The sequence below is a fragment of the Garra rufa genome, chromosome 17 (genome assembly GCF_049309525.1).
Source record: "Garra rufa chromosome 17, GarRuf1.0, whole genome shotgun sequence".
In the NCBI taxonomy this organism is placed as follows: domain Eukaryota; kingdom Metazoa; phylum Chordata; class Actinopteri; order Cypriniformes; family Cyprinidae; genus Garra; species Garra rufa.
In genome coordinates, this window is record NC_133377.1 from 9,471,881 (window position 1) to 9,497,430 (window position 25,550).

The 25,550-nt window shown below is 40.1% G+C and overlaps 1 protein-coding gene across 1 annotated transcript; it reads left to right on the forward strand.

The window, feature by feature from the left end:
• The first annotated feature begins 848 nt into the window (after positions 1–848).
• LOC141289621 (protein PRRC2A-like) lies at positions 849–23,634 on the forward strand. Its single transcript, XM_073821774.1, has 14 exons — positions 849–1,018; positions 1,416–1,512; positions 1,756–1,831; positions 4,277–4,420; positions 5,253–5,503; positions 5,583–5,665; positions 5,777–5,925; positions 6,072–6,174; positions 7,413–7,605; positions 7,970–8,513; positions 8,687–8,922; positions 12,931–13,222; positions 13,306–13,528; positions 19,667–23,634. Exons 1-14 carry the CDS (start codon positions 897–899, stop codon positions 22,677–22,679), a joined length of 5,526 nt encoding a protein of 1,841 aa, XP_073677875.1. The 5' UTR covers positions 849–896; the 3' UTR covers positions 22,680–23,634.
• Positions 23,635–25,550: the final 1,916 nt, after the last annotated feature.

Genomic DNA, 25,550 nt, shown 5'->3' on the forward strand with positions numbered 1-25,550 from the left:
TAGATTCTGTGATTCAATCTGTGTTTTGTGCATCTCAGAAATCATACACCCTGGGTTTCCACTGCAAGACTCTTCATGTATTAGCAGGAGGTGTTAGCTGCTGTGCCGATAGGACTGATGGAGCTTATCTGTTTATGCCACAACTGTGTAATACAGCTGTTGCATATTAGGACAATGCAGTCCTTTACAGTGTGCAATCTAAGAACATAATCTATCTGGGCTTTCTGAAACAAAGCTGATTCATGTTCACTGAATTCTATGTTTCAAAATCCCACTCTAGTGTTATTTAAACAGTTTCCAGTTGTGTCAGCATTGTCCAGGGCAGCTTGCTGAACTTTTGAGGTCTCGCCCAAGACAGAGTTCTTCTTGTGATCGTCGTTTTCCCAGCTTATGTTTTATTCAGTAGCTAAACTACCAAGTCTAAGCAGCTGTCCCTGTTTTCCAAAACACAATTCTCCCAGCACTCCAGGCCGCTTGGCTCCACGAAACAAATAGGGGATTGAGAGTCAGGACAGATGTGTTTTTCAGCTTCTGAATCCGCCAAGGACTTCTCTGTGCAATGCTCAACCTATTTTGCATTGGCCAAGTCTGCCGTGAGAGTGTTAAAGTGGGATTTTTGACCTCAAGTCAATTTCGAGTCAACCACTTGAAACAAATCCACATAAGATAGTTTTGCTCCTTTTACTGACCAGCCAAGCATTCCTAAGCCATAATGGATGAAGGAGTTTGATGGTCTCGCACATGCCGCAGTCTCTCCTGCTTAGTCTCAGGCTGTGTCCCTCAAGACGGTGTTAAGTTTCTGGGCTTGTTTATTTACTCTTCCTGTCGCTCTCCTACTTTCAGTTGCCCCTCGTCATGGCTTACAGTCTCTTGGTAAAGTTGCCTCTGCACGGCGCATGCCCCCCCCTGCCAACTTGCCTAGTTTGAAGGCGGAGAACAAAGGCAACGACCCCAACGTCACCCTCGTTCCCAAAGACGGCACAGGATGGGCAAACAAGGAACAAGCAGACCCAAAGAGGTGAGATGTGTTCACCATTCTGAAGGAGCTACATTGCATCATGGTATTCTCTGTGTACCTCAATACATAATAAATATTAAACTCTACCAGTTCTATCACCATCAATATTACTGTCTGCACTGTCAAGAAATACTCAACAATGCTAAGATTAACTGTCAGTGTGCTCTAACGGCATACTGTTTTTATTATGGACCTCTCAGATGTTTAAATCAGTTGGTTTGTAGAGATAAATCACATCAAGTCTGGTTCTGATTGGACTGTAGAAAACTCTGGCAAAAGCATAATTGTCTTTGGAGACCTTCCACCTTCTGCTGTCTGTAAATACAATCTGATTGGGTGCATGCCCATGCCTGCCATCTAATGTCTGTTGTTTATGTTTTGATTTTTTTTCTCGTAGTACCGATGTATTGTCAGCAGCGCAGCCGGAGTCGCAGCCGCCTGTGGTCTCACAGACGTCTGCGCCGAGCGTGCCGAGAACACCCCCAGCTCAAGAGGTGCCATGAAAAATCTCCTAAATTATGCATGTTTTCCAACAAGTCTGAGCTAATGAAGCCTGCACCTTACGGCTGTAGTTGTTGTATGACAAGACATATACCAGTGAACATGTTTAAAGTCAAGTAACTCAGGATTTTTCAGCATACATTTACATTTAATTAATTGATGTCTTTATTTAATAATTCATTTTTTTGATACACTGGCATGTGGTTTGGTTCTTGACAATCCTGTATGTCTCTTAGGCCCCAACTCAAGCTCTAGCCGCAGGGCCAAGGTCCTGGGCTCCGGCCGGTGTTACACATGGAGTACAAGGAGATGGTAAGAGACAGTGCCAAAAACATGCATGCAGCTGAGAACTCAATGTGTGTATAGTGTTAATCAACCAACCAAAAAACCTGAGATTGGCAGTCTACAATTTGAAAGTAGAAAAAGAGTTGCCTATAAAAAAAATGTAACTTTTGGCGTTTCATTATATAACTTTTTTAATTTTTTAATTAAATCAAAATTAGTGAGTGTTTAAATTAGGGTGATGAACTGAACATTTGAAATCGAACATTGGTTGAATTAGGACTAATAGCTGTATTTTAGGGATGCACCAAATATTCGGCCACAGAAAACTTTCGGCCGAAAATGGCCCAAAAGTGCATTTTCGGTTTTCGGCCGAAAGACTTTTATCACCGAAACAACACGGCCAAAACAGTATGTTGACGCAAACAGAAACCGCAGCCTGCACGTGCTTGTCTGAAGCAACACATCTGCGGTGTGGACGTATATCAGTATATCTGAGAAAGACCCACGGATAGCGATTTGCAAAACTTGAATGCCGAAAGTTCAAGAGGGGGTGTGTCTGCAGTCGTGCGCACAGACAGTGATGAGAGCAGAGATCGAGACAGATGTAGCTTTCAGTGAGTGAAAAACAATGGCTTAAGTTGGTGTTACGTCACAATATTTTAAAGATATGTCTTTTCTATATACTGTATTTTTATAAATATTTATGTTTTAAACCATGGAGGTGAGACAATGGATATCACACAAGCAAAAAACTGCGCAATATGTTAAAGTGAGACAGTGAATGAGAGACGATTGTACTTCATATGCTGATATTAATTTAGTTCCCTAATATTTTTCTTGTGCCCTGAACATGGTGGGAAAAAAATAAAAAGAAACGTATTTTGTGTAAGGTTTGTTTTTGAAAGTCGGTTCTTGAAATAAAGCTCTTAATTTTTCATTGATGACTGCAGTGTTATTAGGGGTTAAGAAAGTCTTAATTATGATTTCAGGTGGTCTTAAATGTGGGGACTGAAAGACAAGAACTTCAAAAGGCTATCCATTGAATAAATTGAGCGCTGCACGTTTCAAAGTCATTTGCTGCGCTGCTTTGTATACTACCTCCTGCTGGAAGAGAAACATGTAGAGTTGTGATGTGAACTGATGGATCCACAAGATAATGTGTTGTAAAAATTTAAACTATTAAACTATTTAAACAAAGGCAGTAAAATATATGTATATGTTATTTAAGTAATATAATACTTGATTGATAATAATTGTTTAAATTAATATAATTGATTTATTCTTTGAAACTTTATTAATTTATGCAATTGCAATGCCTTGATTTTAGTAAGATTAGTACACAGTCATAGCCACAAATGCAATGGTACTAATAATTGCCATAATTCTTTCGGGGTTTTGGTTTTCGGCCTTGGTTTCCTCTTTTTCGGTTTTCGGTTTCGGCCAAGAATTTTCATTTCGGTGCATCCCTACTATATTTCTTAATAAGGAATATTAGGAAATGTAAAGTTATAGTTGTTTAAGTCCAAAATATCAGTGGACACTTGCTGTAAAACTTTTGCTTTTAAAGGAATAGTTCATTTCCAGAATAAAAATGTCCTGATAATTTACTCACCCCCATCTCATCCAAGATATTCATGTATTTCTTTCTTAAGTCGAAGAGAAATGAAGGTTTTTGAGGAAAACATCCAGGAGTTTTCTCCATATAGTGGACTTCAATGTAGATCAGCGGCTCGAAGGATCAAATTGCAGTTTCAATGCAGCTTCAAAGCGCTCTGCACAATCCCAGCCGAGGAATAAGGGACTTGCCTAGCAAAACGGTCTGTCATTTTCTAAAAAAACAAATTCATATACTTTTTAACTACAAAAGCTAGCCTTGCACTAACTTAAACTCATGTTGTCATGTTGGAACGGTCACGCGTAATGTAGGCGACCCAGTGTTTACAAACCAAACATGCCAAGAAAGTCAAACGCCCTTTACAGAAAAAAGTACAACAACGATGTCGGACATTTTGAAGTTGGAGGACCTACCCTACCTTTTTGAATCAAAATACACAGATGAAAAACTAATCGTGCGTGACCTTTTCAACATGATTAAGTAATGCGTGAAGATGTAGATGTGCATCTTAGAGCTAGTGCAAGGCATGCATTTTCAAAAATCACTAGATATGTTCTTTATTCCTCGGCTGGGATTGTGTAGAGCCCTTTAAAGCTGCATTGAAAATGCAATTTAGACCTTTAACGTGTTGATACCCAATGAAGTCTACTGTATGGAGAAAAATCCTGGAATGCTTTCCTCAAAAACCTTAATTTCTTTTCGATTAAATAAAGAAAGACATGAACATCTAACTATCTAACTAATCCTTCAATCTTTGTGTTTCATCGTGTTATGAGTAGACATTAGATGTGACGTTTGTAATCCAGGATCTTTTTTTGTAGATCAAGGTTACTCAATTCCCTTTGCTTTCTTCACAGGTGGAAAGGGATCAAACCAACCGTCGCCATTCTCTCGCGAGGAATTTCCCACCCTGCAGGCGGCTGGAGACCAGGACAAAGTTGGCAAAGAACAGGCCACTGCAGATCAGTGGTATGGGCCAGGACCAAGCCTCCGCCCCCAAAGTAAGCATGATAGCCCTTCTCTTATTTTTAATAACTGTTGTTATATTCTAGGGCTGGGTAAAAAAATATCGATTCTCCGATTTTAATCGATCTTCAATTTAACGCAACAATATCGATTCGGGAAATCCCTGAATCGATTCTTAATGCGCGTGCTTCAGCTTCACGTAAGAGGATATGAATATTCACCTCTCGTCCTGAAGGTGTCACCATCAGCTGCTTTTTTTGCAGAAAAATCTGGTGATCAAAAATGATTAGGCTGTAGTTAAGAACTGTTAGTTTAATGGACAGTTAGAATGTTTTGTATTATGATTGGCCTGTTTTGAACGTTTTGAATTTAGAAAAATGTTTTATTTCTTAAACATGTTTGAAGTTCTTAATAGATTTCGCTGTTGCGCATTTACAGTCTTTTTATTTTTTTACAGTAATGTGCATTTTACAGTTTGTTTACATGGTGTACAATGGATGCACATATTTATGACTTCTTGTTACAGTGTTCATTTAAAATAAAAGTTGTTTAAAATTAATAATTGTGTGCACCCTATTATTAATGTAGATGTGTATTTCAGTAATAAACTTAAGTAGGAGAGTTTCAGTTACCAGCATTTATATCAAAATATGGATCCCATGTCTGCAAAACTAACATTTTAAATGAAATATTGATAGCTAATCGATATCGAATCGAATCGAATCGAAACCATAAAAATAAGAATCGAAACGAATCGCCGAGTTGGTCACAATACCCAGCCCTATTATATTCTGATGTTAGTGCTTCTGATTCGTATTGTTTCACATGTGCTCTTTTGATTGAATAATTTGCTGCTTTCTGTTCCAGACGTAACAAGCTGGCGGGATGGTGGGGGCCGGGCATTGGCACCCACCCTGGCTGGGGAGGCAGTTGCGGAGGGCGGTGCTGGGGGAGCCATGGTGATGGAGGGTGCTGCTGGGGCCCCTCCCATCCCACAGCAGAATGCATCTTCTCATGGGCCGCCTAGAACTTCCCCAACCGGCAACCCCGCACTTCCCCTCCCCCAGCCACCCATTGGCCCGCAGTTCCAGGCTTATAGAGGCATCATGCCTCCCTTCGTAAGTTTTGCAACATTTCTTTTTGGCCCATTTGTAGAAGTTGTCGTAGTTTCACAAGTTCAATTTGTTTGTTCTCTAGATGTATGCACCGTATCTGCCCTTCCCACCACCTTATGGTCCGCAAGGACCTTACAGGTACCCACCCCCAAATGAGGCCCCTAGGTAAGAATCTTCATATGCATTCAATTGAGTAAAAATTCAAATCCTAATATTTATTTCCACACTCATCCAATTGGCTTTCCTAACTTTTTTCTGACTGCTACTTCTTGCCAGATTTTCTCGGTCCCAGGGTGGAGGAGGGCAAGATGGGAGGCCCCCTGTTGGCCCCCGGGGTGAAGTGGTAAAACGCCCATCCATCCTCAAACAGGATGACCTGAAGGAGCTGGATGAGCTGGACCATGATGGAGATGAGGGCTGGGCTGGTAAGAGGAAAGCTTTCAATTGCTGTGTATTCTGTTCTCTAATGGCACATTAAGAATGGAATAATTGGGTAACTTGCCTATCAGGAGACTGTGTATTTTGTGGTTGTTTAATAAATGACAGCGGCCGAATGTTGCTTTGTTTTCAGGAGCACAGGAGGAAATTGACTACTCCGCAAAGTTGAAGTTCAGTGATGATGAAGGAGAGGATGATGGGGAAGAGGAACGGACTGAAAACAAAAATGGAACCCGGTAAGCATTTCTGAAATGTTTTCCTTTTGGTTGGTTAATTATGGTTAATTACAAGGTGCTTAAAGTTCTTGAAGTACTTGGATTTGACTTTTTGAAATTGAAGCCCTGGAAAACCCTTGAAAATAGCAGAACTCCTAAAGAGGTACTTGGAAAAGTGCTTGAATTATTGAAATACTTTATCTATAAAATAAGTTTTTTTTTTTTTTTTTCAATAAACACATCTTTTTACACAACATTGATGCATTTCAAAATACATACCCTTTTTGCTTATTTCATTCAATGTCAGAGAACTAGTGAGCTTAGCCAGAAGTAGTACTGACAATGTCTTGTAAACAGGGCTAGGACTATAGATGAACCGAAACAACTGAGTGAGTCATTTATGCTGGAACCTCTCTGATTCAAACTCATTAATTTCAAGCAATTCACTTTTACAATTCATAGCCGTTCATTTTCAGTTTTCAACATCGCTTGTAATCAGTTTAAAAATCAGGTAGTGATGGGTGAAACAGAGCTTTTTGCAACTCAGATCAGTTAAACCACTGCATCTCAAAATGATTCACTGTTTCGAAGTGCTCCAATCGGATTGCTTATCGCAAATCATTTGTTTCATATCAGGACTTTGAAACCTTGTATTGCAAATAATTTGATTTAGATCGGGACTTCGGAGCAGGATTGCAAATCATTAGTTTTAGATTAGAACAGGGTTGTGAATCATTTTGTGAATTGAATGATTCAGATCAAAAACTTGCGATACACAGTTCCAAAATGATTTGTGATTTCTCTATCTGAAATGATGGTTCGCGAATAGTTATTCAGGTCAGGATTTTAGAGCATGGATTGTGAATCATTTAATTTAGAACAGAACTTCAGAGCGGGTTTGCGAATCTTTTGCTTTAGATCTGAACTTGATTTAGATTGGGACTTTGATGCAGGTTTGCAAATCATTTGATTCAGTTTGGGACTTTGGATCATGTATGGCAAATCCTTTGTTTCAAATCAGGATTTCTGAGTGATTTTGTGAATCTTTTTTTCTTATTTTTTTCCTAAACAGTAGAAAACATCACACCCTTAAGTATAATAAGTACAATTATAAAAACAAAACAAAGAAAAAATAGAGGAGGACTCCAAAAATCCAAGAAGTATTGCTTGAAAAGTCCTTGGAATTTTATTTTACAGTATCTGTATGAACTCTGTAATTAAAGTTATTTTTAACACTTTATTATATTCTGTTGTAACAGGGAGTCAAGGGAGCAGCAGAGATCCCAAGATGGACCTGCACCTGTGTCACGTTCCCGGGCATCCGACAGTGGAGGGGATTCACGCCCTCCTTCCTCTGCTGAAGATGGCTCCGTGTCCCCCTCCAGCAAGCCAGGCTGGGCCGAGGAGGGTGGAAGCGACTGGAGCACTCAAGCAAACGCAGGATCTTATCAGGTACGAATCTCATCTCTCCATCCAGGTGCAAGCCCTTGGTACCACTGGCCTTTGGCAAATAATGTGCAGTCACTGTGAGGACAGGAACATGCTTGTTGTGTTTCCTGGATGACTCACTGATTGATAGATGTACCCCTATGCAGGGGCATAGGCCTGGAATAGGTGGCCCAAGGGAGCAGCCTTCCCCCCCACCAGGTCCACTTCTTGTACAAGGGCCCTACTCCTACTACCGCCAGGTACATGGGGAAAGAGTCCAAGAAATAGGACGGATACGACATGAAGCACTAGCAAAAGCATGTCGGAGATAATGGAGATTGTGGTCGTGTCGGTGAACTTGAGTTAATAACCCGCCTTCTGTCAACAGGACCGGCTTTCGAACCAGTCGCCCATCTCAGGCCCCATCCTAGCCCCCCAGAAGCCCAGTGGTGCCCAGGCACAGCAGCAGGCGGGGGCATTGCCTGGTGGGCTGACCCCTCCTCCCTCCAACGCCCTGCATCCCCAGCAACAGGGTGAGGATGAGGATGAGACATGGCGGCAACGGAGGAAGCAGTCGTCGACTGAGATATCTGCTGCGGTAGAGCGTGCCCGTCGGAGGCGTGAAGAGGAGGAGCGGAGGATGCAGGAGGAGCGCCGTGCTGCCTGTGCGGAGAAGCTGAAAAGACTTGATGAAAAACAGCAGCAGCAACAGACTATGAAACCCAGCAGCCCCAGTGATGCTCCCACCAACAGTCCTAGTCCTTCCTTGTCTGCACCTGGTTCATCTCCCAATGTCAGTCAGCCACCATCGCCCTGTGTGGACATTGAAGAGCCTCCTCTATCATCCGCTCAGGGAAGCGGCGCAACACTAGGGTTGAATATTAATAACAGACAGCGGGCTGGCAGCAACAGCAGTCATGACTCCAACACTGGTTAGTTTTCCATAAATAGTTACAGTGAAGCATGTCTAGTGCTTTTGTTTGAATGGGCTGGATGTATTTCTTTATCGTTCTGACACTTGGTGGACTTTTCTTGGTGAATTTGTATTTGTTTTTAATAATTGTCAATGTAATGTGTATGATTGTATCATTTTCTCTTCATTCAGAGTCTCAGCAGGCTTTGCAGCCTCAACCCACCCAGCATCCACAAACCCCGGATGTCCCAGTGCCTGGAGATGCCAAGGAGGAACCTGTGGTGCATATCCGCACTAGAGGTGGAGATGACACAGTGAAGGTAGTTGAAAATGTCGGTGGAACAGGACGGCAAGGAAGTGGTCCATCTGGGCAGGGCTTTTCCAAGTATCAGAAATCACTTCCTCCTCGTTTTCAGAGGCAACAACAGGTATGTTTTGTCTTGGAATATAGAAAATCATATTCATTACAGTGTTGTTTTTGACAACCATCTTAGATTTAGTCTTAGTCTTTTGGACTAAAATGCTTATTAGTTTGTCAAATTTTAGTCACTTCTAAATGTGATAGTTTTAGTCCAGTTTTAGTCGACGAAAAGTCAAAAAGGTTTTAGTCTAGTTTTAGTCAAAAAAAGGGGAAAAAGTCTTTTAACAAATTAATGTAGGTCATTATTTTTGGTCAAGTATTTTGCTGTTTGGTAGTGTCACTTATAAGTTGTGAAAATAGCAGATCTATAGTTCAACACAATGTGAGCTTCCGGATCGACTATTTTTACCAATAATTACAATAATGAAGGAATGGTTTCAGACATAAAAGACACATATTTGAAATACACCCATAGGTCCTCTCACCGTTTGAGACCACCCTGTGTGCAAACTGCCGCCATCATGGTTAATCGTCTGTCTGTCTGAGTGACAACAATGTGACGTGTTGAGCGTAACCAAACAAGGATAGAATGCTAAAACGGCTTGCCATACTAGTATGGCAAAGAGTCTTTAATGCTAAAACGGCTTGCCATAGCGGCAGATACTTTTTCGGTTTTAATTGGCATGCACAATAAGCAGAAATGTCATGCACTTTAAACGTCTGACGGACCACCCACTAACATTTTCGTCTATTCTCGTCTCGTCAACGAAAACTCACACACGTCTCGTCATGTTTTAGTCATCAACGAGCCATTTTTATCTCGTCATCGTCTCATTATCGTCATGAAAAAAAGTGGCGTCAACGAAATGATTTCGTCATCGTCATCGCTGACGAAAACAACACTGATTCATTAATCAATATACACTACCAGACAAAAGTTTGGACACTTCCCCATCAAAGAGAATGAGGAAGTGTGTCCAAACTTTTGACAGGTAGTGTATATTATAAATTCTCTCATTGTGACTTTCACAATAATTGCTTCAGTTAATAAGATAGAAATAGAATTTTTAGAGTAGAAACATATAACTGAGGTGTGACCTTATTTTCATAGAGGACTTAAGTAGATTCTTTTAATAGGAGTAAACCACTTTCAAACCCGATAGGGATGTATCAAAACATCACAATATGATAACATTTGAAAATAAAAGACAGTTAAGAATTGAAAAAAGACATTTTAAAGTAAAATTTTTCTATCTAATGCTCTTTGAGAGTTCAAAATTAAGAGCTCCAACCCATCTTCTTAACTAAGAAACTTAAGTCAGAAAAAAAGTCTGTCTAAATTACATTCACACTGGTGTTATAGGATAGCCTGGCTAATGCCAAACCACGTCATGACTAGGGTTGGGAATCGAAAATCGATTCCGATTCTGGAATCGGATACTTAAGATAAAGAATCGGATACTTGTTATAATATTAAAATTTCGATTCCTCGTTTCGATTCCTGGTTGCATTTTTTTCATCTAGTGATCTGCCAGGACCTTCCGCGCGTGCAATCTGCCAGGACTTTACGTGGTAATGTAAACATCAGTCGAAAAGATGGATCACGGTAAGCGTTTAAAAGTGTGTCTACGCTTTGTAAAAACCGAAGACAAATCTACCGCTGCACGCAAACTTCATCTTAGAGATCTGCAAGGGACGGATTTTAGTCCTGCGCCCGCCCACTCCAGAAGGAATATATGTTATTTCGTCCCGCAAAAGCCCACATAAGTCACTTATACCCCCGCGGGAAGACAGGTATCTACTTTATCTCTTGGCTGCATGAAACAAACCCTCCCGGTAATGTGAAGGCAAAGATGACCAGAGTAATAGTAACGAACTCGCGCGTGCCTAATGTATTCATTCTTGTATCGGAGTCGTACATTAGGCATGCATACGTCCGCTGTTGATTCACAAACTATTCATGCTTTCGGTGCTCTGATCCATAGTATTTTTGCGTGAAATTTCAAAATATTTGCATAGTTTTCAAAATGAATGTCCTGTGAGTTTTTTTTATAATGAATGCTTACCCATAGAGGTGGATCTTGTAAGGGTCAGTGGTGTTTAAGCACATATGAGCACCAGCATAAACAGATTTACAATGTATTTACTGTATTTTTCATTTATATGTTTATTTTATAATAAATACAAACAGTAGATATTCAGTCACTTCAGTCACAAGAAAGAGTACTCTGAAGTTGTGAAGAATGTCTGAATTAAATAATTTAGGTGCTTTAAATCTGTATGTGTGTATTCATGTTAAAAAGTTAGAGCAGAGGATTTTCTTTTAAATTCAAAAGTATAGCTTTAATTTAAAGTTTGTTTGATTTTTTTTTTTTTATAACATGCAGGAGAAAAATAAAAAGGCAAAACAAATGTTTAGGTTAATAAAAAAAGTTTCAAAAATAAACACTTTAGAGGAAATGTCAGGCCAGAGCCATATAAAAAGAAATCTTTTTATATGGCTCTGTGTCAGGCATAGGGGGGCCTTGCAAAATTGACCCGAGAAGAAGGGGGCCCTGATATAAAAAAGGTTGAGAACCCCTGTAATAAAATAATATGTTGCAAGCTAGCACTGAAAATAAACATGTTTAATATATTAATGTTTGACTTTTGTGTTTGTTGTTTTTTTTTTTACTAAATCGGAATCGAAACTGGGAATCGAAAAGAATCGGAATCGATAAGTGGAATCGGAATCGGAATCGAAATCGATAAAATTCAAACGATACCCACCCCTAGTCATGACAATGTCATGATTCGTGGTCTGGGAACCACATGTTCATTTTCTCGTATTTGAGGCGAGGTTTACGAATGCCCAGAGCCGTTTATTGGGCGCTACGCATGTCTATCAAATGCGCCTGTGCGTAGCTCATAGCTACAACTGTCGTGTCCGGTGTAGACACGGTGTAAGGCTGCATCGAAAGATAACTTCGCGTCTGCTGCCATGCTGGATCCATAGTTATAAACAAACTGCTTCGGTGAGTTGTGTAGAAGGCATCATCGTCTTGCTGCTCCCTCCCCGTTCTGTGATTGGTTCCCCATCTGAGGTGAAAATTTGGTCCATGGACTCCAGGCTGCCTAGCAGCGTGAATAAAATCGTGCTGTGCGCAAGGCAGCATGGGAAAACCCAGGCTAGTTATAGGAAGCCAAACAAATTCAAAAATAATAATAACAATGACCGTAATAGTCATATATTGAAAACAATTGCACTGCAAAATAAAAAATTAATATTTCATATGCTTATTTTTGCTTTACACTACAGTAGGGAAATTACAATACCTTATAATTTCTACATTTTTAAGAGACATTTTGAATTTGGACTGTAGTAATATTCCCCATTTAAACAGCTAGCTGTCAGAAATTCATACTGCACTTTTAAACTTTTATTTTGATGGCAGTAAAGCTTTTATTTTGTAGGAAAACTCCAGCTTCAGCTAAAACAGCCTTACAAAAATGCGTCTCACTACAAATCTAGTGAAATGCTGTAATCATCTGCTGCGAAAATAAAGCTCAACAGGTGGCCATTGCATTCCCAACCATGCGTTAAACTCAAATTACATGCAGTAAACGAGTTTACAGCATTCATTTACTGTAAACGTAGACGTTCTGAGGTGCGGAAAACACCGGATCATGAGCTGATTGTCTGAAAGAAGTGGGCACTTTGCTTTGAAATGCGCAGCGAAAACACACTTGATAAAGGGATTAAGCCATATTGTGTTTTCAGCTTTAGTTCGTTTGACAGATATTGTGAAGAAGCATAATGGCCCAAAAACACAAGTTTAAAGACCTTTTATGTTAGAATAAGAAGTTAACATATTTAATACATACATATTTTAAACACTACACTTTTTCCCAGAAAAAGTGACCATGATGCTATTACAATACCACAATATTGATAATACCGTTACATCCCTAATACCCAAGTAAAAATGTAAAGAGCATATTTTATCTTTTATCATACTAACAAACATACATCTCTATACTGAGATAAACGTTTAACCAACATAAATAAAATGTGGCCTGTATCTTTTGTGGACAGGAGCAACTTCTCAAACAGCAGCAGCAGTGGCAGCAGCAGCAGCAACATAACCAGGTTGCCCAAAATCAGCTCCAGTCTCAGCCTCAGAATCAGCAGGGCCCCTCTCCAGGTGCCACACCACAGTCTGGGCCCAAACAGCCAACCCTTTACCCCCCTGGCTCAATGGGACGTCCTCCACCTCTGCCTATGAACTTTGATCCCCGCTGGATGATGATGCCCTACATGGACCCCCGAATGATACAGGGACGTCCCCCGCCCATGGACTACTACAGTCCCAGCATGCATCCTTCTGGTTAGTAAATAACTGAGATCAGCTGTGAACCATTAGTCAGACAGTCTTGTTTTCCAGAGTTAATGAGGGCTTTTATGTTTTAGGGATGATGAGTCGAGAACGTTCTGATTCAGGTGGCTCTGGGTCAGATCCCTTTGATCGGCAGCAGCATGGTGGACCTCCTCATCCACATCGTGGTACACCTCCAATGGATCCCAAACTGGCCTGGGGACCAGATGTTTTTCCAGGGGGTACTGAGGGTCGAGGTCGAAGCTCCCCATTACGGCAGAAAGCTGTTGAGGAAGAGGAGGCTGGCAAAGGTCAAAGGTAACAAGAAACCATTTCAAACAGTTTACATACACCTTGCAGAATCTGCAAAATGTTAATTATTTTACCAAAATAAGAGGGATCATATAAAATACGTTATTTTTTATTTAGTACTGACCTGAATAAGATATTACATTTACATAGGGCTGGGCGATATGGCAAAAAAAATTATCACAATAACTTTTTTCATATCAGTCGATATCGATAATTATCACGATAAATGTCTAATCTTTAAATCTATCAATTTTAAATGCAGATTTTTACTCCTGAATGAAAGAAAAACCTGACAGTTAATTATTATTTATGGCTTATTGTCAGAACATGACAAATACTTTCCAAACAATGACTACGTTTACATGGACACCAGTAATCTAATTAATGACCTTATTCTGAATAAGACAATAATATGATTAAGGTGTTTACATGAGTTGCTTTTAGAATATTCCTTTCATGTTCCCGTTTTACATGTTATAGTGCATAGATCGATTAATGACACACATCATTAGGTCCACACGCGACAGTTCATCTTCCTTATAGACTTTTGGATGTTTCGGTTTTAATTTTACAAAAAGCTTGAAGTGGCACTGGACATATGCAACAGATATTTTAGAATGTGTGAGTTAAAATTTGCCGTGGTCGCATTTGTGTGAGTGCATGCTGTGCTGCTCCAAAGCGTCTGCTCCATACAGCGAGCGTTTCAGAGCCAGTCAGATTTTAGGGAAAAAAAAAAAACACACACGCAAGCACAGTCACCGAAAGCCAGTTTAGTTTTACTTTTTTTGTTTGTTTTCATTTTGAAAACCCTGTTATCTTTGCCGTTTACCTCACATTACGCTTTGGAGGCTTTCATTTATATTTTTTATTAATTAATTTGATTGCTCAGTGTTTGCGCGCCCTGTAATAAAGTGTTTAGTCGGAATATAACACAGCATGCGATGGAGTCCATTCCTCGTCTTATTAGTTTTTGTTAATAAATGCTATATAAACTAGTTTTATTTTATTATTGTTATGCTGTTTAATTAAAAATAACAAATCCATCTTTTAAGAATTTGTTTTAATCTTAAAATTGATAGGTGGAGCCTATATATGTAAGCAAAACCAAGATCATGAATTCGAAAGTATACGTGAAAAGCATCCTAAGACATTCCAAAAGCGGAAATCCCGTTCACAAAATTAAAATCACAAATAATACTAATGAAAAAGAACGGGCTGAATGTTAAATACGTTTTCATAAAACTATAAATTATGATAACAGACAAACTATTTATCAGCAATGAGCATTGATTAATCGCATGTTGTAGCAAAAAAAAAAAAAAAGAAATCAAAGCATATGCACGTGCGACCAACTGAGAACGTTATGCAGCGTTCCAGGCAACCCGTTACCCGTGTTTTTCCATAACTTCTACCTGTGAAAGTGCACTGGAAAGGCAGTCAAACCCGTGAATTCCCACCCGTGAACTCGTACTAGATCGACGTACTCCCAGTTCTGAGTTCTGAGGTGACATAGCCCGCGAAACAACAATAAAGCCTCTAGGGGTGCAGTGTTTATGCAAGTGGCACACGGTGGGAAAATAGAGTTTAGGACAACATAACGTTGCAATCAAATTATTAATAATATAAAAATAATAAATGCTTGGTGTGACTTGCCTGGAACGCTAAAGTCCTGAGTCGTGGTTTGAAGATGTGATTTACGAGCTCAAAAACCTGCCTGGAACGCAGCATTAGTGTGTATCCTGTCACAAAATATGGCGAAAAGTCCTACACAAGGAGAATAGTGTGATTAAGGTGTGTACATGTCTTCTATAATGCGACTAAAATAGGAATACTCCACCTGTCTTAATTCGATTTGTATTTACTTCAATTATGACTTTAGTCGGATTAAATTAATCAAAAATACCAGTTTACATGGTTGCTTCATAATCAGAGTATTGTCGTAATCGCATTAAAATCGGAATATTGTTGTCCATGTAAACGTACTCAATGATCAATTGAGGTAGAATACAGATTAGAATATTACTAGTAAAATCAGCATCAATAGAATACAATATTATTAATATTACAGGGTACCCACGGGGTCTTAAAAGCATTGAAAAAGTCTTAAATTTGATAATCTCAAATTAAGGCCTTAAAAGCCTTGAATTTGGTATGCGAAGTCTTGGATTTCATTACAAAGGTCTTATTTTATTTATTTTTGCCTTTCCTAGGATTAAGATCATACCGTAACAAAATTAACTGTTACTAATGTAGGTTAATTAAAAATTCATGCAGCGTAAAGCTGAGTGCACCTCGCGCTCCACGTCATAGCAGAAAGCGCGAAAGCGTGCGCACCCGTTACTATGGTTACTAGGTAGGACTGGGCGGAAAATCGAGTTCTGGGGATATATGTATATGATTCCCCAACGCGATGCGGGATTATCCAATATCTTTCATATCGATATGGTTTGAGGCCACACATGCGCGTGCGGGTTCTGCGCGAAACAGAAGGAAACAGGAACACGCAACGCCGGTCAACACAGAAAACATACTGGTCAGTAAAATGAAAAACAATGGTTCACTTATCTGGAGATGGTTCAGATTTAAAATTTCCTATGAGCAGCAAAAACAGCCCATCTGCAGGGAATGTTATAAATCAGCTGTATCAAACTGTGGAAGCACGGCAAATCTCTTCCACCATTTAACGTTACAGTTTTACAATAAAGTGAACTGCCAGCCAGACGGGCTATCGTAAAGTAAGTTAGAGGGCTCCTGCCAGGTCCAAAAACTCCTCAATTTAGTTGTATCAAATTTAAGGCCATTAAACGTTTTAAATATGTTAAATAGCATAAGAAATGTCAATTATAATTTAGGAGGTCTAACATTTGGGGAGGGAAAGACGAGAATCGCGATAGGGCTGGATTATACTTCAAAAGGCAATGATGTCATTGAATAAAAACATAGGTACTGCACGTTTTAAGGTCAAAACGCCACACGGATGTCTTTATATGAATGTATCTGAAGGGAACCGACTGTCCTCAGAAACATGTCGTTGGCATTTTCATTTCATGTCTGATAAAACTGCGTCAATGCTGTTTTGTATACAGCCGTTACTAGGGAAACCGTAATATTTCAGCGCTCCTAAAGCGCCCCCCCGTGACGGAGAATGACATTTTATTTCCACATTTTTTCAGCTGTTTGTCAAATTATGCAGCAACCACAAAGAGTTGTAAATGTGAAAGAAGTTAATGTGCTTTCTCAATATCTAAACAATTAAGACAGTAATATTTATGTTTTAAATATAGAAATAAACTATATACTCAATTTATCCCTTTTAATGGTATAAAGGCTGAAATGGCATTGTATAAGCTATTTTGTTTTTGTGTGTACCTGTATCTGAATTATAAATCATGCCATTTTATTGCTGAATATTCTACATTACACTGTCCAATCCTACTCATACTGTTCATTTTACTTGTGCAGCTCTCAAAAAGGGTCATAAATTGCCTTAAATTGATATTTAAAAATTCTGCAGATACACCAAATAGTGAAATAAAATTACTTGCTTGATATTTGTGTATTGAAAAAATTGCAGCCAAGGCAGCAGAGCTGCGAAGTTCAAATTTATTTGTTTATTACAAATCAAATGTGTGTTACGCTGTTGCGTATGTATTAAATATAACTGATAATTTAAATAAAATGTTTAATTTAATTCAAGTAGCCCACTTGTACATAATTATTTTCTAGGGTTCAAAATTTATACAGATTTGACATTTTCCCCTCATACTTCTGTCGGAATGGGTACGAAGTTGGCATTGAATTTCATTTGAAATGGTATTAAAAAGGTCTTAAAAAGCCTTGAATTTCATTTGGAGGATGCTGGGGGTACCCTGTATTAATAGAATATATAAAACGTTTTTATAAAAAAATAAGTGTAATATGATACAACACTTGTAACATGGTTCTGACTGTAAATGCATTTTAATGATATTTATCATTCAACAAAAATAAGAATAGACAAATCTTTTCAGCATGCCAATCCCTTTGTGCAGCTGATTTAACACATTTTGTATAAATATAAAAATATAAATATAAATAAAAAAATAATAGCTCAGGGCTCTATGCTTGCTTTTCTTGCTAGGAGCGCTTGTGCTCCTAACTTAAAAAATTTAGGCGCACATTCTAATTCTAGTTAATGAACACATTCTAAAACTCTGATAAAAAATGTGCCTTCCTATTACGAGGTAATATTTGACTCCTAAAAGTGATTTACAGGGGAATTTTGTTTTTTACCTTTGTTTTTACCTTTTCAAATGTTTAATGAGGCTCAGAGGTGACATGAGTGCAATCAAAATCATAAATTCATGTTGAGATTAATGTTTTAAATAAAAAAATTAATACAGAAAAATTAAAGATTTAAATAACTGAACAGATCTGCCACCAGGTGGCGGTAAGACACTGATTTAATTACTGAATCATATCATTCCTTTGATTCGTTCGAACAGATGGTTCATTCGGAAATAAAGCAAGTGAATGTCTTTATGAATGGGAAATTGAATCATTTCATTAGATTCATTTAAAAACGTACGTTTCATTCATAAACGAAACACCGCTGTGTTTGAATGGAGATGTGCGCAGTTGTGACTTGTTTCAGACTACTTTTGACGACGAAATGGAACAAAATCAGGCAATAGTGTTGTAGTCAGTCAATGTAAGTCACTTAATAATAACTTCTTATAAACAATGACACTCTCTTTACTGCACAATCAGTCTCTTATTTACACTCTCTCTACACTTTATTTATGAAAGGATTGGTAAGATATGTCTGTGATACATTACTCAACGTTGCAAAAACATTGAGTACAAAAACAAAAAGCTCCGCTGAGCGCAAACACAAATATGCTGATCGGGTCAGTCGCACATGGTGCTCCTAAATATTTTTTTACAGTCGCACGTACTAATTTTTAGTCGCAAATGCGAGTGAAATGGTCGCACTGTAGAGCCCTGTGGCTGTAAACTAAATACTGCGTGTGGCATCCGGAAGTGCAGGCTGCAAAATTTATCGAAAAAAAAAAAAAAACTATGTAGTGATAATTATCGTTATCGAATTATCGCCCAGCCCTACATTTACATATAGTTCACAAGAGAAAATAATATTTGAATTTATAAAAATTACCCCATTCAAAAGATTACATACGCTTAATTGTTAATACAGTGTTGTTACCTGAATGATCCACAGCTGTTTTTTGTTAAGTGATTGTTGTTCACAAGTCCCTTGTTTGTCTTGAACAGTTAAACTGCCTGCTGTTCTTCCAAAAATAATCCTTCAGGTCCCACATTTTTTTCCAGCATTTTTGTGTATTTGAATCCTATTCCAACAATGACTGTATGATTTTGAGGTCCATCTTTTCACACTGAGGACAACTGAGGGACTATTACCGGAGGTTCAAATGCTTACTGATGTTCCATATAGAAACATGATCTAAGGTGTGAAAACTTTTTGAATTTGAAGATCAGGGTAAATTTGACCTCTTTTTGTAAATTTTGTTTCCTGGGAAACATTTAAGTATGTTCCGTAGCTTCTGAAGGGCAGTACTAAATTAAAAAAAGAAAAATTATTTAGGCAAAATCAGAAATCTTCATTCTGTTCAAAAGTTTACACCCCTGGCTCTTAATGCATCGTGTTTCCTTCTGAAACATCAGTGAGCAGTGAACTTTATGTAATAGTTGCATATGAGTCTCTCAGTTGTCCTTGGTGTGGAAAGATTGATCTTGAAATCATAATCACTGTTGGAAAAGGTTCAAATGCATGCAAATGCTGAAAAACCAAAGTATTTGTTAGACCTGGAGAACAGTGGGCAGTTTAACTGTTCAGGAAAAAACTCATGAACAACAATCACTAAAAAACAACAGCTGTGGATCATTCAGTATTTCAGTGTAAAGTCTTTTATGTGAAATATCTTATTCAGGTCAGTACTAAATAAAAATAGCATGCATTTTGTATGATCTCTCTAACTATGGTAAAAGATTCTGCAATGTGCTTGTAAACTTTTGACTTAAATTGTATATACTAAAAAATACAAAGTTATTGTATTAAATTAGTTTCTATTAAAATTCTAATTTGTTTCAGAAGCATGACACATTGTTCTTTTTTAATGTTTCCAGAAGTGACACTCCTCCAGTACTTTTGCGGGAGGGAGGCACAGCTCCCATTCAGCCACCCAGCTCTCCATCTGGCTCATCCAACCAAACCCCACCACCTCTTGGAATTCAAGTTGGGGGCCAGGGTGCTGGCCACCATGCCCATCATCAGCCCTTCATGGGTGGGCGAGGAGGTTACAGTAGCTACCCTGACAATGGGTCCCGAATGGGCTCCCACCTGCAGCAAAGGGGTGGCAGTGGAGGGACACTGCATGGTTTTGGCCATCAAGAGGGTAGCCAACCGAGCCAAATCTGGGGGAATCCTCATCCCCATTATGACCGTAATGGCCGTTCCGATCACTCGGCCTTGGAGACCAACTCGCATCTCCAACACCACGGTCCTCCTGCTCACCCCCCTCATTTCTCTCTTCATCCTCATAAGCAAGAGAATGGCAGAGAGCGAGAAAAAGGGGGGGAGCCCAAAAAGAGTGACCCTTCACCTCCACTCCATCAGCTGTCCCTTTCCCCTTCCTGTTCATCCTCGTCATCTTCCTCAGCTAGAGAAGACGGTAGTGGAAAACAGTCCTTACATAATCAAATACCACCACCGATTGAGCATGATACCGGACATGGACATGGACATGCTCATGCTTCAGGAAGGAAACAGGAGAAGATGGGACATACGCAAAATCAGCCCCCACAGCATTCTGTGCAGCAGCACCACCCTAAAGCCAACCCTCGCAGTCGGGAGCACAAAACTGAGACACACTGGGGTCCAAGGCCCGGTAGTAGTAGCGCGAGTGGGGGCTCATCCCATAACAGAAAGGGTCCGGGCTCTGGAATGAGTGGAAATACTGAAGAACCTGCAAATCAGGGGTCTGAGAACAAATCCTTTACTCAGTCAGATGGCACCACAGCCAAGCGGGCAGGTCCTATTAAGAGACCAGTACTTAAAGAGATGAAAAGAGAGGGTGGTGAAGGAGGAGGAGAAAAGATCACTGGAGGCTCTGGTAAAGATAAAGAACAAGATACTAGCCAGAACGCAACCAAACAAGAACCGGCCTCGGGGGCTCAAGCCTCCTCAGCACTTAGTGGGAAAGATGATGCAGTCTCATCAAATAAACCCAGAACTGGCGGAAAGGAGCGAGGTAACACTGGGGGTACAAGTAAAGGATCCAAAAATGGAGAAAGTTCCATTCAGAATTCTGGCTCTTCAGCTCCACAGTCCAGGAGGGAAAGAGAGCATTCTGCTGAACGAGGGAGCACGACTTACCATGCATCTTCATCTAGAGGTAGCCGATCCAACCGTGGTGGCCGAGGGGAGTTCTACGGCCGAGGACGAGGCTACAGAGGCACTTACCCTGGCAGTGCAGGTGGTGGCAGCCGTGGAAAAGCAGGTGGCAGGAGCAGTAGGGACTATAGATCAGTTGCCAACAGTGGCTACCACCATCCACCTTCCAATCAAGAATACAAACGAGAGGTATCATCTGGCAGCGGTCGACATGGACACGGAGGCTCTCAGCCAAATCCGGGACGTGCTAGGAACCGAAGTGAGACTCGAAGCGAAGGCTCTGAATATGAAGAGGTGCCAAAGAGGAGGAGACAACGGGGATCTGAAACCGGGAGCGAGAGTGCTGGTAGCGAACTTGCTCACTCTGACAAGGAAGACCGCAGACCGAACACCAAGTCTGGCACCGTAGGAGAGAACTCTACAACAGGTCCTTCATCTTCTTCAGCTCCAATGCGGAACTCCCAGACAAGAGTGTTCACACCAAGGGGAGTGCCATCTAGACGTGGCAGAGGTGGTGGTGGTGGTCCTGGAGGAGGCCTCCATAGAAGCGGAGGCAGTGTGGGAGTGTCTGGTGGACATAGGTCTGGACCTGGCACTGCTTCTCATGGCTGGTCTGCAAAATCTGCAACTGTGCGAAAACAACAGACGTCCTCGCAGCCACCACCTTCTAAAGATTCAAGCCGTGGAGGTAATGGTGACAAGAAGAAACCTGCAGAGCAGAATCAGTCTCAGAGTCAAAGTGCAAATCCCTCCGCACCTAATCCCTCTGTGCCTACCGCTATCCAACAGGGGTCCGCTGAGAACGGAAGCACTGGAGCTCCGCTGTCCACAAGTAATGCTCCATCAAATTCCACTGGCACTCCTAACCAGACTCTTCCTCTGTCTGCTCCCGACGGACGAGGTTTCCCTAACAGAGGATTTGAGCGCCCCCCTCGTCGCAGACGCCACGGGAGATCCCAGCATCAGCAGGACAAACCTCCCAGGTTCCGCAGACTCAAGCAAGAGCGAGACAACGCAGCCCGTATAAACGGAAGCAGTGGAATTATCGAAGTCGTAGGTGGACAACAGCAGCAAGCTGCTTCACCATTGCAAGAAACCAATAGCACTCCCACCGCAACGGTTGCAAATGCAAACCACGGCGTGTCGGCAACTTCTAACAATAATAATAACAGCAGCAACCTTGGGGGTGGAAACCAAAATTTCAATAGCCACCACCACCATCACTACCAGGGCAACTCCCAGTCGCACCCTCAACACCATCACAACCATAACCCAGCCGGGGGTGCCAAATCTCCAGACGTCTCTAACCAGAACTCTGATCAAGCTAACGAGGAATGGGAAACCGCTTCCGAAAGCAGTGACTTCACCGAGTTTCGAGAACGAGAGGGTGGAGGAGGCGGTGGTGGTGGTAAACCCTATTCCTCCCACCACCATCATCATCACCACCACCATAACCATCCATCGGGAAGAGGTGGTGGAGGCAGCGGTGGTGGCGAGAGGGAGATGACCGCTAAAGAATTGGCCACCAGCAAGAGAAGCTTCTCCAGTCAGCGCCCTGGAATGGAGAGGCAGAACAGAAGGGTTAATGTCGGTGGTGGTGGTGGTGGAGGTGGAGGTGGAGGTGGAGGAAGAGGCCCCAGGGGTCCACCCGGTGCTGGTGGTGGACCGGTGGGTGGAGCTGGCAATGGCGGGGGCAATCGTGGTGAGAGGCGTGGCAACTGGCCCTCTCCTAAGAACAGGAAGTGATGCTTTTTTTTTTTTTTTTGGAAATTTTTCAAATGCATCCCTCTATCATTGGCCACTCTTTTGTGTAAAACCTCTTCCCCCTTAACATGTTAACACTTTATCACATAAAATTACTTACCAAGACCATGAACACACAGCTCTTTCGGTTTGTAGCTTTTTGTCCCTTAATTGGAAATCCCACAAATCTCTTGAGATTTTACATACCACATCCCATTTTAATGGAAGTATTTCCTTTCACATTCTAACACATGGCCCGTTTATGTTCGCATATACAAGCACAAAATGACATCAACCTAAGAAAGATGTGCTTAGTTTGTGTATGCTGGGCACGTTAGGTGAAGAACTGTGGCTTGAAGTATATACGAAAGGCCAAGGTTGATATTATGTACTTGTGTAGTCGCATCACACGTTGGATTTTGGAAGTTGCTGTTTTAATGAGAACGAATGTATCATAGATTTGTTTCCCCCCTTTTTTGTGTTGTTAATTTTCCATTTCAACCCTTAAAGTTGAGGATATATTTTTTTCTCCTGCAAAGCAGGTCATTAAAACGCATTTTTAAATAAAAACCCTTTCATTTTTGGTTCAAACTCACATACTACTGTGCCCACCAAGTATCACACCAATGACTTTTTTTTTTTTCCTTGAGTATCACTGTAATGCCCACTTTTCAGAACTATGTGGTGTATTTTTTCCTTATGTTAAGTTATAAGTCCTCTCTGCTCATTGCTTTGGGTTTTCAAATAGTTTCATTAGCTGTTTTGGCCTCCGCATGGAAATGTAGTCTAATAGTGCACATTATATGCGTTTATATTATTAGACGGTGATCCTAAGTGAAGGTTCTTTAAAAGTTCCTCTTCACAGATCACATCGTTTTAAGGTTGTTTCTGTTGTGAGCAAATCAATTGACTCTTAGCTTAAATGTCAGATCCTCATTAGATTTTTTTTTTTTGAGAACATCCGTTAAAGATTTTTTTAAGTCTTGCACTTACGTTAAGCCAGTAAACTCCTAAACTGTCCTTTAGAATAATGTTCAATGTTTTCTTTTTCTTTCTCCTCCAAATGAATAGCTGTATATTGGGCATCTTATTCGACTAGGTGTCATACTGCAGTTCCAGGTTATTGAACATGACAAGTATTGCGCTACAGTGCTAGGGAGTGTAGAGAATCTTTCACCACCCTCTGCATTGTAAATTCCCATTTTTTATTAAATGAGACCTACACAAGCTCTTCCTCCAGTGTGTATTTCCAAAGTCCCCTTAAAACATGTCTCATGAACTTTGAGCGGCTGTCCTGCTCGCATCCTCGGACTGAGCTTCAATTCAATTACCAGTCATCTCATTGAGACACAAGTCAACGCCAAGGAGTCTGTGGCCCTTTTTGAGTAGTGTTACAAAACGAGACATTGGTTCAATGTGCAATATGCCTGACGTCAAACAAAACCTGCCCATCCAGGGAGCCTGAGCCCAGGTTAACAAGAAACCACACATGCTTGACGTCTAAAACGAAACGGATCAAAGCATTGTTCCCTCCTCATTTTGACCAGCATCTATATCCTAATGGTGTAAGTTGGGGTTTGTTTGTTTTCTGGGAATGCCTTGGTCTAATGAATAGCTTTGACATAATAAGTAGGGCTTTCAAATGAAATGTATGTGTGAGTAGGGCATTTAAAAAGTATGTGTGAATTTATATCTGATCTCTACATGTAACGTGTTCTTTTGAGGATGGGACGCTTTGTCGAAAGGGCGAACACGAGTCCCAATTGCCCACCTTTTTCTGACACTATTAGGATGTTTATTTTACCTAGGATATTTCATTATATACATTCAAGTGTGTGTATATGTTAATCCAGATTAAGTGCTGTGGAAAAAAAAAAGTTAAATCGCTATATATTTTTCTTTCCTACCTACTAAGGAAAAGAACTAAAATGGGTTCATTTTACTTTTCTTGCAGACGTTTTTTACCAAGCATGGTTTCGTCCTCTGATACAGCTTGGTCGGTTTATTCGTTGGAAGCTGTTCTCCCATCGGCTTCCAGTGCTGTTTATCATCCCTCTTAAACTGAAACCATTGATGTGGTCACATTATATGTACCAATATTGAGTAAAAATGAATAGAAATGTGTATTCCTTGAAATACTCAGAGATTGTATTATACTTCTAACTATACCAAGGTACCTGAAGTTGTTACTGCTGTCCTAGCATCTATGGCTTATTATCGGAACCTTGATATACACACATGTATGTATATTGGTATGCATCTGAGTTTGTCCGCCCCAACTTACATTCCCATACACAATTGTTGCCATTTTTAAGTTCAAGGGAGCAATGTACAAGCAGAGAAGTGTCTTATTATAATAAAAAAGTATACAGAGAAAAAGTTAAATAAAAATCTTTTGTTTTAATGGAAGATCTGTGGCTTGACTTCATTTCACCATCAAATGTGACCATGGACCACAAAAACAATCTTAAGTAGCAGGGGTATAATTGTAGCAATAGCCAAAAATACATTGTGTGTGTCAAAATCATTGATTTTTCTTTTATGCCAAAAATCATCAGAGTAAATATGTTCCATGAAGATATTTTGTAAGCTTGATACAATAAATATATCAAAACTTATTTTTTTGATTAGTAATATGCATTAAGAACTTCATTTGGACAACTTTAAAGGTGTTTTCTTTTTCTTTTTTGCACCCTCCGATTCCAGATTTTCAAATAGTTGTATTTCAACCAAATATTGTCCTATCCTAAAAAACCATACATAAATTAAAAGCTTATTTATTCAGCTTTCAGATGTAAATTTGAACCTTAGGACTGGTTTTGTGGCCTGAGGTCACAAATAAGTATTCAATTTTAGGCTTTTTTTCACGCAAAC

Coding starts and splice junctions, on each gene's coding strand:
- LOC141289621 (XM_073821774.1), top strand. CDS start 897: ATGCCCCCCCCTGCCAACTTGCCTAGTTTGAAGGCGGAGAACAAAGGC. Junction 5,926..6,071: donor TGGAGATGAGGGCTGGGCTG/GTAAGAGGAAAG, acceptor CTTTGTTTTCAG/GAGCACAGGAGGAAATTGAC. Junction 8,923..12,930: donor GTTTTCAGAGGCAACAACAG/GTATGTTTTGTC, acceptor TTTTGTGGACAG/GAGCAACTTCTCAAACAGCA.